The sequence below is a fragment of the Eleutherodactylus coqui genome, chromosome 13, assembly GCF_035609145.1.
Source record: "Eleutherodactylus coqui strain aEleCoq1 chromosome 13, aEleCoq1.hap1, whole genome shotgun sequence".
Lineage (NCBI taxonomy): Eukaryota > Metazoa > Chordata > Amphibia > Anura > Eleutherodactylidae > Eleutherodactylus > Eleutherodactylus coqui.
In genome coordinates this window covers 73281460-73297089 of record NC_089849.1, presented here as the reverse complement: position 1 = coordinate 73297089, position 15630 = coordinate 73281460, and the positions used below count along the sequence as shown (strand labels likewise).

The 15630-nt window shown below is 46.6% G+C and overlaps 1 protein-coding gene across 1 annotated transcript in view; it reads left to right on the top strand.

Moving 5' to 3' along the window:
- LOC136588431 (cytohesin-1) overlaps positions 1-14816 on the top strand; it is a 40882-nt gene extending 26066 nt beyond the window's left edge. The window contains exons 12-13 of the mRNA XM_066587625.1: positions 9092-9246; positions 13406-14816. Of these exons, the coding sequence (XP_066443722.1) occupies positions 9092-9246; positions 13406-13484 (234 nt within the window). The 3' untranslated portion in view covers positions 13485-14816. The remainder of the gene's footprint in view (positions 1-9091; positions 9247-13405) is intronic.
- The last annotated feature ends 814 nt before the right edge of the window (positions 14817-15630 follow it).

The window sequence follows — 15630 nt, the reverse complement described above, 5'->3', positions numbered from 1 at the left end:
ATATTGGTAGTAGAAGTATAGATCGTACTGCAGAGCTCAGTGACTTTAACTTGGTACTGTCATGGGATGCCACCTTTGCCACAAGTCAGTTCATGAAATGTCCAGGTCAACTAAGTGCTAATATGAAGTGGAAACGCTGAAGTAACGGCTCAGCCACGAGGTGGTAGCTTGCACAAACTCAGTGGGGTCACTAAATGGTGCTTTAAAATGGCTTGTCCTTTGTGTTACATCACTCACTACAGAGGTCCGAACTGCCTCTGGGAGTCACATCAGGACAAGAATGTAATTCGGGAGCTTCATGAAATAGGTTTCCATTGTGAAGCTGAAGTGCAGAAGCCTAAGATCACCGCATTCAATACGAAGCCTCAGCTGTAGTGTGGTAACTCGCACCACCACCGGCCTCTGGAGAAGTAGAACGTGGTCTGTAGAGTGATGAATCCTGTGTGACTATCCGGTCATCTGATGGATGAGTCTGGACGTGGCAAATGTCTGGAGGCCTGCCAGAATACATAGTTCCTCCTCTAAAATCTGATGGAGTAGGGATAAAGCTGTGGCCCTGTGATTCATTACTCCCAGGGACGGGTAATGTTGATGCTAGAATGTACAAAACAAGATGGGACAATTGTGTGCTTCCAACTTTGTAGCAGTGGGTTAGAGATGGCCCGCTCTTGGCCCAGCATGACTTTGGACCTCACTTTGTTCACAGGGGTGCGAACTCATGGTTGAACAAATTAGAGGCAAATTTAGGTGGGGGACACTTAGAAGCAATGTCAGTAAATCTAGTTTAGCTGAGAGGAGTAGTAGATGCTTGGAACAAACTTTCAGAACATTTGGTTAGAAAATGAACAGTAAGTGAATGGAAGCATACATGGGATAAGCAGAGATCAGTCCCAAGATGGGAAGGAACAAATGTAAGGGCAGACCAGAGGGACTATGATAAATCCTAAAGCAATGTTGTGTCAGCAGCACTCCTCCTTGATCACACTCCAGTGACGGATAACGCACGCCCTGCAGGGAACAGGATCCAAGTCCAAAAAGCCAGGAATAGAGAATGAAGGCGCAGGTCAGCAAATCCAAACATCAATGGATGTCTTTATTTCCTCACAATCTTATAGATTAGCGACGCTTCGACTAATCCCTGTAGTTTTGTCAAGCTCACTGTAAAACTCAGTTACCACCATGAAATATTATAATGCACCAAAACACACAACAAACATAAAAAAAACGTAAAACGTCTGTGTAGATATCGCTCTCCTCTGGTGTGGACCGCTCTCAGAACACAATGTCGTTCTATATTCTGCGTCTGAAGGAATCATATGTGCGGAATGTACACTCGCAGCCTGATTTTCCCACATCCTAGCTACCGCGCAGGTGCGAGAGTACCGAGACCCGGAGACGTCATCACCCAACGTTGCCATGGATAATCTTGAGCGTCTGATGTACATCTCGCCCGGTCCACCGCACATGCGCAAGATACCGCAGACTCGCGCGAGCATAGAGGACAGCAACGCCTAGTGTTCTCATGGATACCATGAGCATTGTCCCTACCATGTAGGACATGTAATCAGGAATCTATTCCGGAGGTGATGCAATAGCGCACAGATTCCGGTCCATAACCGCATGAAACAGTTTGTATATACCAATATAAAAACCACTAAAGAAAAAAAGTAAGATTCTTGCCATCCCACCTATATACACAGGGGATTACGGCTAGATCCAGAACAAAAGATCTAAAGATGCTCTCACATATTTGGTGTTGTGTGTGGGAATACATATATATCGCTTAGAAGGTGTGTGTGTATATATACATTAATAGAATGCTCATCCTCCACTGGCAGTGGGGCCACATGACTAGACATATTGCCCTCTCCACCAACTGTCCTAGTTTCCCACAGGAGTCACTATATATATGCGCATCAAACGGATACACTAATCATGTATAAACCGTACAAGACCGTACCTTCCAGGTCCCTGCACGGACTCACACAAAGAATAAAGGGAAAAATCAGGCTGTGTGTGTACATTCCCGCGCATACGATTCCTCCTGACGCCAGGACGTACAATATAGAACGTGGTTATGAGAGGGATATCTACACAGATGTTTTATGTTTTATTTTATTTTATTTTTTTTGTTTTCATGTGTTTTGGTGCATTCTAGTATTTATGGTTCAAAATGTATTTATTGATTTTATAATAAGAAACATGTTACATCATCAACAAAATGGCAAAGAGTTGCGATACAGTGCAGAAAATTGGGCAGCCTGTTGGACAGGGTGTGGTGGCCGGGAGGCAGGGTGAGCCAACCTTTGTGCCAGCCCCACCGGACGCTGTCGCCAACGGTCCGGAAGCTTTATAACTAAGGCTACTGCCTGGTAAAATTGGTGTTGCAACATTGTGAAAACACTGGTAGTAACAGAAATATAAGATGGGGGGGGGTGAGGAAAGGCAAGGGGTAGGGGTCTAGGGGATGTAACGAAGAGGGGGGGAGGGGGACGGCTGTCAGCGACCTGTGCCCCGTATCGGATTCCAGAAGTTGCGTGACAATGGAGCGTCTATTTTAGATTAAGAGGGTAGTGTACCTGTAAGAAGCCATGTCTTTAGGTCAGGGGAATTTCTGAACACAATCCAGGCCGTCCAGGCGGCATAGTATTTTGGGGAGTTTCCTTTGTCTGCGGCACCCAGGTCCTCCATGTGGCAAATGTTATCCATGATTTCCAGCCAAGAAGTCCTCGTGGGAGACAAAGTTGTCTTCCAGAGTCTTGGTATATTCTGTCTCATGGCTATCAGGAAAAATCTGAAGACGCTTTTTTTTGATTTAGAAATAGGTCCCCGGACTATGGACAACAGGGCCGCCTCGGGCGTCAGGGCCACATTGTCTTTGTAGATTGCATTGTAAAGATTTGTGATTTCTTGCCACAGGGGCATAACCAGAGGGCAGGACCACCAAATGTGGGTGAGATCTCCCCTCCCGCCCTGACATCTCCAGCAGGCGTCCGGAGTCCGCGGGTATATTCTGGCTAGCTGTGCCGGGGTTCTGTACCATCTAGATAGTATCTTATAATTGGTTTCTTGAAATTTGGAGGCAGTTGCCATTGAATGGGTTAATGTAAAGGCGTTTTTCCAGACGTCGTCCTGGAAGTTTTTCCCAAGCTCCCTCTCCCAACTCACCACAAAGCCCGGTGGGTCCTCCCGTGTCTCTTCTTCCAGGAGGAGGCTGTATAGAGCCGAGACCCTGGCTGGGTTAGGGGGCGGGGAGGTGCATAATTGTTCGAAGCGTGAGAGAGGGGCCTGTAGGGAGGTCAGAGGACCCAAGGACAGGACAAAGTGTCTAATCTGTAGATATTGAAACCACACTCCAGTCCTGGGGCCACCCCCCTCCAGTAGCTCACCCATTGGTCGGACCCCTGAAGTTGACACCACGTCCCTGACCCTCAGCTGCGGTGGGAACCCCACTGAGAAGGGCGTAGTGCCCCTCAGAAGAACCGGTAGTTCTGGGTTGCCTGTAATCGGTGTGAGAGGGCCTGGGCGGGACACTAGGCCCAAATGTGGGGCGAACCCGTTCCAAGCCTCCAAGATCTGCTTCAACAAGGGCGGGATCAGATCCGACTCTCTCGCCCTTGATGGGTGCAGCCAAAAGGAGCCCATTGTCAGTGCAGGGAACTCTTCCCGTTCTAAGTCTACCCAAAGCTTGATTGGATTATTATGTATGATGTCAAGGACGCATCTACACACAGCCGCCTTATAATATGTGGAAAAGCAGGGTACGCCTAACCCTCCGTCTCCCTTCCTTCTGATAAGAGTCTTGTATTTAACCCTCGGTTTAGATCCTCCCCAGACAAACTCTAGTGAGTTCTTGCGGAGCTTGGCCATGTATAGATTTGGGATTTTTATCGGTAGTGTTTGAAAGAGATACAGGAGCCTAGGTAGGACATCCATTTTTAGAGCGCTTATTCTCCCTAGCCACGAAAGGGTAAGGGATTTCCACTTGGTGAAGTCCTTTCGGAGGTTATCGAGCATGTGCTTGTAATTAGCTTCAAAGAGGTCTTTGGGATCCCTGGTAATATTTACACCGAGGTATTTGATGTGGTCATTCCTCCACTTCATGGTAGAGAATTTGCTAACGGCCGAGGCCACCTCTGGGGGAATTGAAATATTAAGGATTTCAGATTTGCTCACATTGATTTTGAAATTACTGACTTTCCCATATTTCTCGAATTCTTCCAGGGCAACTGGGAGGGCCACCCTAGGGTTTGTGATGAATATTAGGAGATCATCTGCGAACAGGGAAAGTTTATGTTCGGCGGAGGCCAGCCGTACCCCTTGGATGTTTGAGTTGTTTCTTAGGGCGTTGGCCAAAGACTCCATGACCAGGACATACAGAAAGGGGGAGAGGGGGCAGCCCTGTCTTGTCCCGTTTTTTATTTTAAATGGTGGGGATAGGGCCCCATTTACTCTGACTCTGGCTGACGGTTCACGGTAGAGGGCCATGATCCAGTCAATAAATCTGGAGCCCAGCCCAATCTTCCTCAGGGTCGCCTCCAGGAACCCCCAATGAACCCTATCGAACGCTTTTTCTGCGTCTACTGACATTAAGCACAGGGGGATTCCCGAAAGGCGAGCCCGCGAAATCAGGGATATTGTTCTTATAGTGTTGTCCCTTGCCTCCCGGCCCGGGACAAAACCAGATTGCTCACGGTTGATCAGGGGTGAGATGAGGGGCCTCAGGCGCGAAGCTAAGATTTTGGAGAACATTTTGGTATCGATGTTTAATAAGGATATAGGGCGATAATTGGAGCAGAGCGTGTGGTCCTTCCCCTGTTTAGGGATGATGGTGATAGTTGCTTGGAGAGCCTGAGGCGGGAAGGGGCACGATCCAGAGATAGCGTTGAAGGTCTCAGCTAATGATGGGGATATGAGGTCCGCAAACACTTTATAGAACCGGGGGGTGAACCCATCCGGGCCAGGGCTCTTCCCCAGTTTGAGGTTTTGGATTGCCTCTTTTATTTCTTCCTCGGAGAAATTATCTTCTAGACTGGTCGCTGTCTCCTCTGGGATAAGACCCGGGGCGAACCTGTCCAGGTAGTCGTCCATCGCCTGAGACTGCGTGCCAGCCCCCCCTCCCTGTAAATTATACAGTTTTTGGTAATATTGCATGAAACATTCTAAAATGTCCTTATTAGCATGAATTATTCCCTTAGAGGGGGAGTTGAGGGAGGGTATGTAAGGGGTGGTTGTCCTGGGGTGGAGGGTCCCGGCCAACATTCGCCCGCATTTGTTTCCCTGTTCGTAGAAGCTACCCCTCCATCTATCCCTGGCGCATAACGATTGTTGTTCTAGGATAGAGAGCACTTTGTTCCTCGTGTCTGATAGGTCTGCTCTAAGTGCCTCGGAGGGTGCGTTCTTGTTAGCTGTTTCTAATCTACCTAGTCTGGATAACAGGTTTTTCAACCCCTGCGACCGTTCTCGCTTCAGCCGCGCGCCGTGGGAGATGAAAACCCCTCTTATGACGCATTTTAGGGCCTCCCATTGGTTAGGTCGGGATGTGGGGTCGTGTATGTGATCCGTCATGAAGTGCTGGATCGTTTGTTTAACCTCTTCTAAGCAAAGAGGGTCTTTAAGGAGATTATCGTTGAGGCGCCATGATTGGCCACCTCTCCTATCTGTGAGGCCCTGTAGTGACCCCAGGACCGGAGCGTGGTCGGACCAGAGGAAGATCCCGATTGAGCTAGTTGGGGATAGGTCTAAGAGGTCGTGGGAGATGAATAGATAATCTAAGCGATTATAGCTGTTATGGGCTAATGAATGGAAGCTAAAGTCTTTGGTTTTAGGGTGTAGGGTCCTCCAAAGGTCTACTAGTTTTAGGGAGATTAGTGCTCTCTTGAGTTTTCTGAGCTCTGAAAAGGAGACTCCGGACTTACCCGCTGCCGAGTCCAGGGCGGGGTCGAGGCAAAGGTTGAAGTCCCCTCCTAGGATTATCCGGGAACCCGCGGCGAAGGTCGTAAGGGCCTCCAAAGTCCGGAGACCAAAAGGAACCTGAGCTTGGTTGGGGAAGTAGACATTTGCAATGGTTAGGATTCTGGTGCCGACAGAGATTTTAAGAAACACAAATCGCCCATCCGGGTCTATCTCAGAGGCGATGACCTGGTGGGGGAGATCTTTGTGTATTCCTATCGAAGTGCCGCCTACTTTCTTTTCTGGGTGGGGGCTATGAAACCATGTAGAATAAAGTTTGGACTTACAGTTAGGGGTGCTGTTCCGAGTGAAGTGGGTTTCTTGTAGGAGCGCAATCGTGACCTTGTTCTTATGGAGGTGTCTAAGTATCTGTCCTCTTTTGGAGGGTTTGTTCAGGCCTCTTACATTGTAGGTGCAAATCGTTAGGCTATCCATTGTCGTTCTTCGGAAGGAGAGCGTTGGTCACTGACAGCCTAGGGGAGGGTAAAGTAGGAAAGAAGGAGGGGGTACAAATACAAAAACAGACTGTACATCCGGGGGGGCCCGGAACAAGGTAGGTCATTCCCGGTTTTCGTCGGGTGTTGGACCACACAAGGTGTCGTCCGACCTAGTGGAGGCAGTAGTTGACAATAGCGGGGCAGGGGGCCCCCAGTCGTCGCTTGTATAGGTCAGGTGTCCCCCTGCCAGGATAGGGAGGGGGACCTAGATAAGAACCAGGTTAACTAATGAAAGAGAAAAAGAAAATTAGTTTTGAGAGGCATGGTGTGTCGTGGTTAGTTATAGTGTTGTAGTAAGACAGGTGGTTTAGATTTGGGTTTGGAGAGGAGACGCGATGCCCGCGGGTGTTAGTTAGCTATGGGTATAGACCCAGGAGGCGGGAGCAGAGGGAAAGATAGATTCAAGACTCCCAGGTTGGTGGTGGTGGGGGAGGAGTTCCCAAGCCCCCAGGCCGCTTGCGGTGGGTTGACTCTGCTGGATGTCCATCAAAAGGTGTCTTGTGTTCCTCTTCCCGGTCCACTCGGGGCTCAGGGGACCTTTATTTGGTAATAGATGTGGGGTCTTCATCTTGGTGGCGATCTGGGTTTGCGGTCATTCCGTTTGCGTGTGGAGCCGACGGTGTGCCAAGCCTCTGTTGTTGGTTGGGCTGGCAGGAACGGCGGGGCCGGCCATTCTGGAATGGAAATCATTGGAAGCTCGAAAGTTCCCAGGAAGTTGGGGAGGTCCCCTAGAGAGCGGAAAGTAGCTGATTTGCTGTTCTTCCAGGCTGTCAGTTGAAATGGGTATCCCCATCTGTATGGAATGTCCTTCCCTTTCAGGGCCTCCAGTACTGGTCTCAGGGCCTTCCGCAGTTGTAGGGTTCTCTTTGCTAAGTCTGGTAGTAGCAGAATGGGTCGGTCTTGATAGGATATGTCCCTCTTTTCTCTGGCCCTTTTCAGAATGTCCTCTTTGTCTTTATAAAAATGAATGCGACAGATGATGTCCCGGGGTCGCTTTGGATCGGTGCTTTTGGGGCCAAGAGACCTGTGGATACGATCGATCTCTATAGGTTTGTCACGGGGTCTTTGCATGAGGTGACCGAAGAAGTCTTGGGCCCATTGCTCTAGTTGCGCATTAGTGATGTCTTCTGGGAGACCCCTCACTCTGATGTTATTCCTTCTGTGCCTGTTTTCCAGGTCGTCGATGTGCGTGAGAATGTTGGAGATCTGAGTGGAGTGTGACATGATGACTTGTCTATGAGTTTCAAGAGTAGCGTTAGTTTGTTCTTGGGCTTCTTCTATGGCTAGAACTCTGTGCCCGATTTGCTGTATATCTTTTTGAATCTGTGTGACCGCTTGCTTGTGGGCCTGTTCAAGATGTGAGAAAGAGGAATTGATTTCCGCTTTGGTGGGGAGGGCTCTAAGGTGGGCCTTCCAATCCCAGTCGCTGTCGTCTGAGTGCGTACTGGGTGATGGGGAGCGTGCGGCCCGATCTCCTCTTGTTTTCTGGGGGGGGGAGGAACGGTCATTGCGCGTGTTGTTGGCCTTATATTCCCTGTTGCTGTGGGGACTTGCGCCTGAAGGGGTTTGAGGCATGAGGTGGGGACCTTTATTGGCATTATTGCCTTCATTAGGGTCTGCTGGCATTTGAGGGTGGATATAGGGAGTGGATCCTCCCCTTCCTGGGGCTCCATCAGCTCCACGTGGGTGGAGGGGTCCTCTGGCTGCCATCTTGTGGGAATCAGCCCTGACCAGCTGGCTTGCTGCATCTCCCGTCCAGGGCCCCCCTTTGTGCCCCCTCTCTTCCATCTCTTCCCCCCCCTCCTTTCGTGTCACACACCTTGCTGCCCTCAGGGCACTGTCGGCTGGGGAGTCCAGGGTCCCGCTGATGTGATGCTCCTCATTCTCCCGCCTTCCGTCCCTCCCGCTCGTCTCTCCGGCGGTGTCACTGATAGCTCCGCTCTCTTCCTCCTCCCCCTCCCTCCATAGCGCTTCCCTGTCTGCAGCGGTTCCTGACCCGTCGGTCTGGCTGTGTTGTGTTGCTGCCGGAGGGGGAGCGGGCGCGAGCGCGGCTCCCCTGCGTCCTCCCTCCATGTCTGCCTCCGCTCCGTCCGCTGCTGCAGTCGCCGCTGGGTTGAAGAAGCGGTTAATACCGCCCGATTCTCTCTCCACTGGTGCCGGTGTGCGGGGCTGAATCCTCCTCTTCACCATTCCGCCGGGTGAGTGGTTTGTGGGGTGCTTGTGCCTCTTTTTTGCCTGGTTTTGGCGATCGGACCGGGAGCTCGTCCTCAGAGCTGCTTATCCCGCCATTAGCAAGCCACGCCTCGCATTCTAGTATTTAATGGTGGTAACTGAGTTACGGTGAGCTTGACAAAGGCTACAGGGAGCAGTTGAAATATCGCTAATTTATGATTGTGCGGACGTAAAGACACATCCATCGGATGTTTGCATTTGCTGTCCTGCGCCTTCCTTTTCTACAGATGGATTATGATGTCTCTTTATGCCATTGATTTTTCTACATTTTCTAAAACGTTGAGTTAAATCGGCACCTCTTCACGCTGTGAGCTCGGAGCTTGTATGTAAGGCAGGAATGGCCTGGTGTCCTCTTTCCTTCTTGTACTCTTCTGCACTTTCTCACACCTCCTCATGTTTCTTTCTTTTAGAACAGTTTTGAGTTGTTTATCCCTGACAACAAAGACCAGGTTATCAAGGCGTGCAAGACCGAAGCCGATGGGAGAGTCGTAGAGGGGAACCACACGGTGTACCGCATCTCCGCACCAACACCTGAAGAGAAAGATGAGTGGATGAAGAGTATCAAGTAAGTCCCGGTATAACTGATCAGCATTATGAACACACAATGCACATGTATAACGGTGATTACCCACTACAGTTTTTTTTCACTGCGAAATTTGCAGCGTTTTTTTTTCTGCAAAGGTCTATGGGACTTGTAATGTTAAAATCGCGATCGCGCAAAATCACAATTTATCGCGATTTTGCCCAATCACGATTTTAACATTACAAGTCCCATAGACCCCTGCAGGAAAAAGAAAAACGCGAATTCGCAGTGAAAAAAAATTTAGTGGGTAGTCACACTAAGGCCGCCTGCGCACAAGCGGAAATTCTGCGGCGGGATTTCCGCCACTGGAAGCCTGCATAGGATTGCGTTGACAAACGCAATCCTATGCAGACGGCTGCGTGAAATCTCACCCGGCAAACAAACCGCGGCGCGAGCCCCGCACAGAAATGTCACTCACCCGCTGCCGGCTCCGGTCTGCGCATGCGCCGCTGTTTGATGTGTCGGCAAGCTGGCACATCAAACAGCCGGAGTCACAGGCGCAGGTGAGTACGTGCCATTCTCTGCAGGCGCTCGGGTCGGGTCCCACGGCGAGGATCCTCACGACTGGATCCGAGCCGCTCGTCTGCAGGTGGCCTAAGATGGGAAATAGCCGCTGAGTAATTTACAAGGAATCTGTCACCATTTGTTTGCCGCTCTCGTTCAGAGCAGCACAGGGTAGTGCCGGTCACACTGAATACAGTGATATGTCTGTTGTATGTAACTGCAATAATGAGGGAGAATCTTGCATTTTATTAGTAGCAGCCACACAGAAGTAGTCCTAAATATTTGTGAGCTGCAGCTAACCCCAACCTTCCCTACCCTTCTCTCCCCTCCAGTCACTGATTGATTGATAGCTGTCTCTCTAACAGGCAGACGGCATTCAATCAGTGACTGAAGGGTAGGATGGGTGGGATTAGCTGCAGCGTATAAATATTGATGACTACTTCCTGCAGTCCTGCTATGTGTGACTGCTACTGATAAAATGCAAGTTTCTCCCAAACTACTGCACAGATACATCAGAAGTATCACCCTAATTAGTATCACTCTTATGCTGCTCCCAGAGAAGACTGTGGTAAAGATGGTGACTGTCTCTTTAAAGTGAAACACTCTGGGCAGAAAATGAAGAGAGAAATTCTGTTCCAACTTCCAAAGTTCTAGTTAGTTGATGCCTCAGTGGAGGGTTGTATTGGCTTGCATCCTGTGGAGCCTGACAGATAAGATGCCTGCAAGATCACCATTCACTCCACAGCCTATGTTTTAACCCCTTAAGGATAATGTTTTTTGTTTTTCTCTTCACATTTGTGTTTTTCCTCTACTCTTTTAAAAAAAAAAAAAATCATAACTCCTTTATTTATCCATCGACGTTGCTGTCTGAGGGCTTGTTTTTTGTGGGACAAGTTGTATTTTTCACTGGTACTATATAATATACTGAAACTTTTTAAAAATTCCAAGTGGAGTAATGAAGAAAAACAATGTTCTGCCATCTTTCAGTGAGTCTTGTTTCTATGACACACAAACTGCAACAAAAATGACCTGATAACTTTATTCTATGGGTCAGTACAATTACTATAATGCCAAACTTGTATGAGGTGTGTCTTTTTTTTTTTTTTTTCTTCTCTGTACTACAATTTTTTTTTTTTTTTCAAAGACAATTTTTTTTTTTTTATTTATTTTTAGCCGCAAGCAATAATGTTTTAATTTTTTCTTCAACTTAGTTGTGCGAGGGCTCATTTTTTGCGAGACCTCCTGTAGTTTGTTGGTACCATTTCGGAACACACACAACTTTTTGATATCTTTTTATTGCATTTTTTTTCTGAGAAACAGGGTGACAGAGTGCATTTCTGGTGTTTTTTATTTTTTTTTAATTTTTTTTTGGATGTGGGGTAAATGTGCTACTTTGATAGATCTGACTTTAATGGACACGGTGATGCCAAATATGTATTTTTGCTTTATGATTTTGATTTTTGTATTATAAATATGGCAAAAAGAGGGTGATTAAACTTGTTTTTTTCTTTTACAATTAGTAAAACTTTATTCTGATTTTTACTTTCTTGTTTAGTTACCACAGGCCTTCACAGAGGTAGACAAACTAAAATGTAACTTTTATTTAAGATTCCATAAAATCCTGACATGGGCTAACAAACAAAATCGACAGACTTACTTGAAGACAGAGAACATACAGGTCAGGATGGGTTTAACCCGATTGATTAGTTAACCCAATCGTGACTCTCGTGCGAGTATGACTGTCTATGATGTCTGACAGTTAATCTTTAGGCAAGATACCTGTCAGATCTGAGTAAATACTAGGTATCAAGCGTAATCTCGCATGAATTGAACAATAAACTTATCCCGAATTGGACTATCAATATCCAAAATAGCAGTTTATTGTTCTATTCATGCGAGATTACGCTTGATACCTAGTATTTACTCAGATCTGACAGGTATCTTGCCTAAGATTTAGTATCTGATTGGCTCATTTCGGATACCTGAATCTAACCAAAATATTATGGAATAAATAATCATGGGTATCTCGCCTAAAGATTAACTGTCAGACATCATAGACAGTCATACTCGCACGAGAGTCACGATTGGCTTAACTAATCAATCGGGTTGAACCCATCCTGACCTGTATGTTCTCTGTCTTCAAGTACGTCTGTCGTTTTTGTTTTTGTTTGTTAGCCCATGTCGGGATTTTATGGAATCTTAAATAAGTTACATTTTAGTTTGTCTACCTCTGTGAAGGGCTATAATTTTTGAATAGTTAGACATAGTTCTGCCTCTGTGATTCTTTAGTTACCACAGGGCACCACAACTAGCGATGCTTTGATCGCTTTTTCAGTATGACTTAATGCCAAAGCATTACATCATACTGCAATCTGAGTCAGTCTATCAAACCACCCCACGGGGACGGCTTGATGGGCAGTCTGCTAAGGCAGCCCTGGGGCCTTTCAGAAGGCCACCGGCTGCCATGTTACACCTGCGTGTCTCCCTGCGATCTCAGGGGGGGGCATACAGGACATGGTTCAGGGGATTTAAATGCCGCTGTCAATTCTGAAAGGGTTTATAGCTGCGATCAGCCACATGGATGATTGCAGGTGTCAACTGTAATAAACAGCTGACACCCGCTCTGTATGAAGAGGTCGCCCCACGATCTCACTTCATATATAGATTGCTGATGCAGGACATAAATATACTTCCTATAGCGGGAAGGGGTTAAGTAATATATGCATTATCTTGTAATATCTAGCTGAGGGAGTATTAATACAGAGGACTGGACAGATTAGAACACCAAACAAAGCACTTTATTACCATGGAAACTAAATAATCCACCTACAGATTGCATAATATACTATAAATATGCATTTTTTCTTTATAGGTTTTATTTTTGGGAATTTTTGTAATGCGGTCAAATCTATTTTCCCAACTTATTCACAGTAAATTAAAGAGGTTGTCTGGGATTTCAGTTCCCCCTTTCCCCTTCCATTATTTAGGCCTTTAATAGATCATTGGGGGCGACCTCTTGGGATTTGACGACGATCAGCTGATTCTGGCACCTCTGTCAGTACAGACCTTGCAGGAAGCAGATTGAAGGGAATTTAATGGAAGGTGCGCCTGCAGTACCAACTCAGGATGCTACAATGCAGACAGCCCAATCTGCTCTGTCAGTACTCACAGCAGTGCCGGGAATCAGCCGATCGACTGAGATCCCTAGTGGCGGGCCCCATCGATGCTCTATTGATGAGTTGCTCTGGGGGAGAAATCCTAAAAGTTCTAGACAGCTTCTCTAATCCATGTAACATCAGTCAGTTAATGGAAACAAAACTCCGGCACTTCCGTGGATTCCAGAATAAAAAACTGTTTTATTTCCCTTTCATGGATAAAAACCTCTTCCAAAACTGAATAAGCAGTCTGTTCGAAACATGGAAGCGCAATTCTGAAAGATATTATCCATGAAAATTAAATAGTGTATCCATGCGGAGAGCTGGTGTTTGCGATGGCTTAGAGGCCAATGTACATATTCATTGGAGTCGCAGTCAACTAACAATCACTTTATAAAGGATTTGTGAGAAGTGTAATTAGCACAATGGGAGCGGCGCACCTCGTCTTCAGGTGGTTTTAACCTTGTTTCCTCCTCTTGCAGAGCTGCAATCAGCAGGGACCCGTTTTATGAAATGCTGGCTGCCCGGAAAAAGAAGGTTTCCTCTACAAAGAGACATTAAGCTTTTTCTCTGTGCAGCGGGATGTCTATGGTACACGATGCAATGAGAGGAGTCTATGGTACACGATGCAGTGAGAGGAGTGTATGGTACACGATGCAGTGAGAGGAGTGTATGGTACACGATGCAGTGAGAGGAGTGTATGGTACACGATGCAGTGAGAGGAGTCTATGGTACACGATGCAGTGAGATGTTTATACCTATCTGGCATCGGCATCACAGAAGAACGCCATTTGTGCCTTTCTTACCTATTTATTTCTTCTAAGTGTTTCCATGTTGTATATGTAGCGTTACTGTCTCAGTATTTGCAATGATTTTTCAGCCAAGGCAGGTTTTTATGTTATTCTTTGTAATGTCATTTTGTTTTCATATCAAGTTTCACTTTTTAAAAATAAGGCGCTGCAAGGCTACAACAACCCATAATATAGTGGGTGCTGAGAGCCTGACAGGGCAAGACTAGGAAGCCCTGACTGCTTCGACAATGCTGGTTGGCTGAAAGCTGCTGACATCCAGGACTTGCCAGCCACGTTACATAGCTGGGGATGCGGTGTAGGTGCCCATTCATATGGTCATATGTTCGGTCTATATTCAGTCCATATGTTTTGGCTGACTGAATACAGACAGAATATGGACCCATTGAATTGGTGGGCTCAAATGTGCAGTTTTTTTTTTTTTTTAATACGGACCATTACTGCGTGTTATAAAAATTTAAATGCTGCATTACCTATTTTGGTCTTTATTCATGGACCAAAATCGCCCATTAAAGTCTGAGTACATAAAATACATTCGCATAGGTCATGATAAAACCTGGCATCCCTTTCCTGCAAAATTTTTATTTTTTTGTTTTTTTTTATTGCATGCATGAAAAACCGTGCACACGTATGCAATGCGGACGTGAAAAAACATGTAAATACGCACAAAAACATGCATTGAAAACAAGTGCACTTTATCACGAACCGAAGTTGCATACAACTGTGTGAAGAATGGGCCCTAAGTGCAGTCATCCCCCTGGCCTCTGCTCATGGAGCTTCTCGGTGGGGGTTTTATGACCACTGAGCCCAAAATCTCAAGACAGGTCCTTTTTTTTTTTTTTTCTTTAAAGCTTGCACAGTTTCATGATCCTGTATTTAAAACCTCAGAATTCTACTTGGCCTTTTGTATCTGCTCGGCCTGGGAAGATATTGGAGACGGATGAAGTAAGTTATGTTGGTAGGACCTATTTTATGTCTGCAAGAGATGTATACATATATATATATTCTAGGCATCATCTATAGCTGAAAAATATGAACTAGCGCTTTTCTATATGTGACAAGTACAATAAATGACTAAATAATACATTGTGCGTTGTGTTTATCACCTTTCCAGCCTGCACGGTTTTTCGGTATGTACCAGCCCTGCTGAGGTACTGTATACTGTGCAGGGGATGATGCCAAAATATATTACTGATCCTGATGGTCAATCACTTTTTGAACAAGGAATATACAGTCGCCGGAGCCAAAGGCGAAAAGAGTGTCCCTTTGGTCTCCGTCAGGCTGGTACATGTCGCTAATAATAAAAGTATTCTTCTTTAATTCATACACTTGTGCACTTCCGTACAGAGGCGTTTAGTAAAAAAAAACGAATGCAGAATAGATTTTATTACAATGGGACCCTTTTGGACGACAAATGGAGGTATACAGTGCTATTTGTCTGAGCTGTTCCTCCAAAGGAACTTAAAGGTGTATTCCCACCTTGTATTCTTTCCATGGCTGCTCTGTTCTGACCCCCTGTCTGAAAGAGCTGAGCACTTAGCACAGCGCTGTTTATGTAGCTTACATTGCAGTGAATGGGAGCTATGGAAATTGCGTAGAACAGCACGCTACGCAGTTACGGAAAAAGCATAGTTTGCTGTGCTACTCTGTTGGTCCTATTCACCTCAATGAGCGCTACGGAGGTAACGCTGCAATAATCACATAGCTCATTTCATAGGCTCCGGCTTTGTGGCCAGTAGCCATGGCAGCCAATTTCCATCTCTGCTCTGAAAAGCTAAGATGGGAATACCCCTTAAAAGGGGTTTTCTTGGAGGAATACTACTGGTGACCTGTTTACTTCAATGGGAGTGAGCTGCACTACCAAACTCTACCACTGCGCTATGAATGGTGTTTTGACA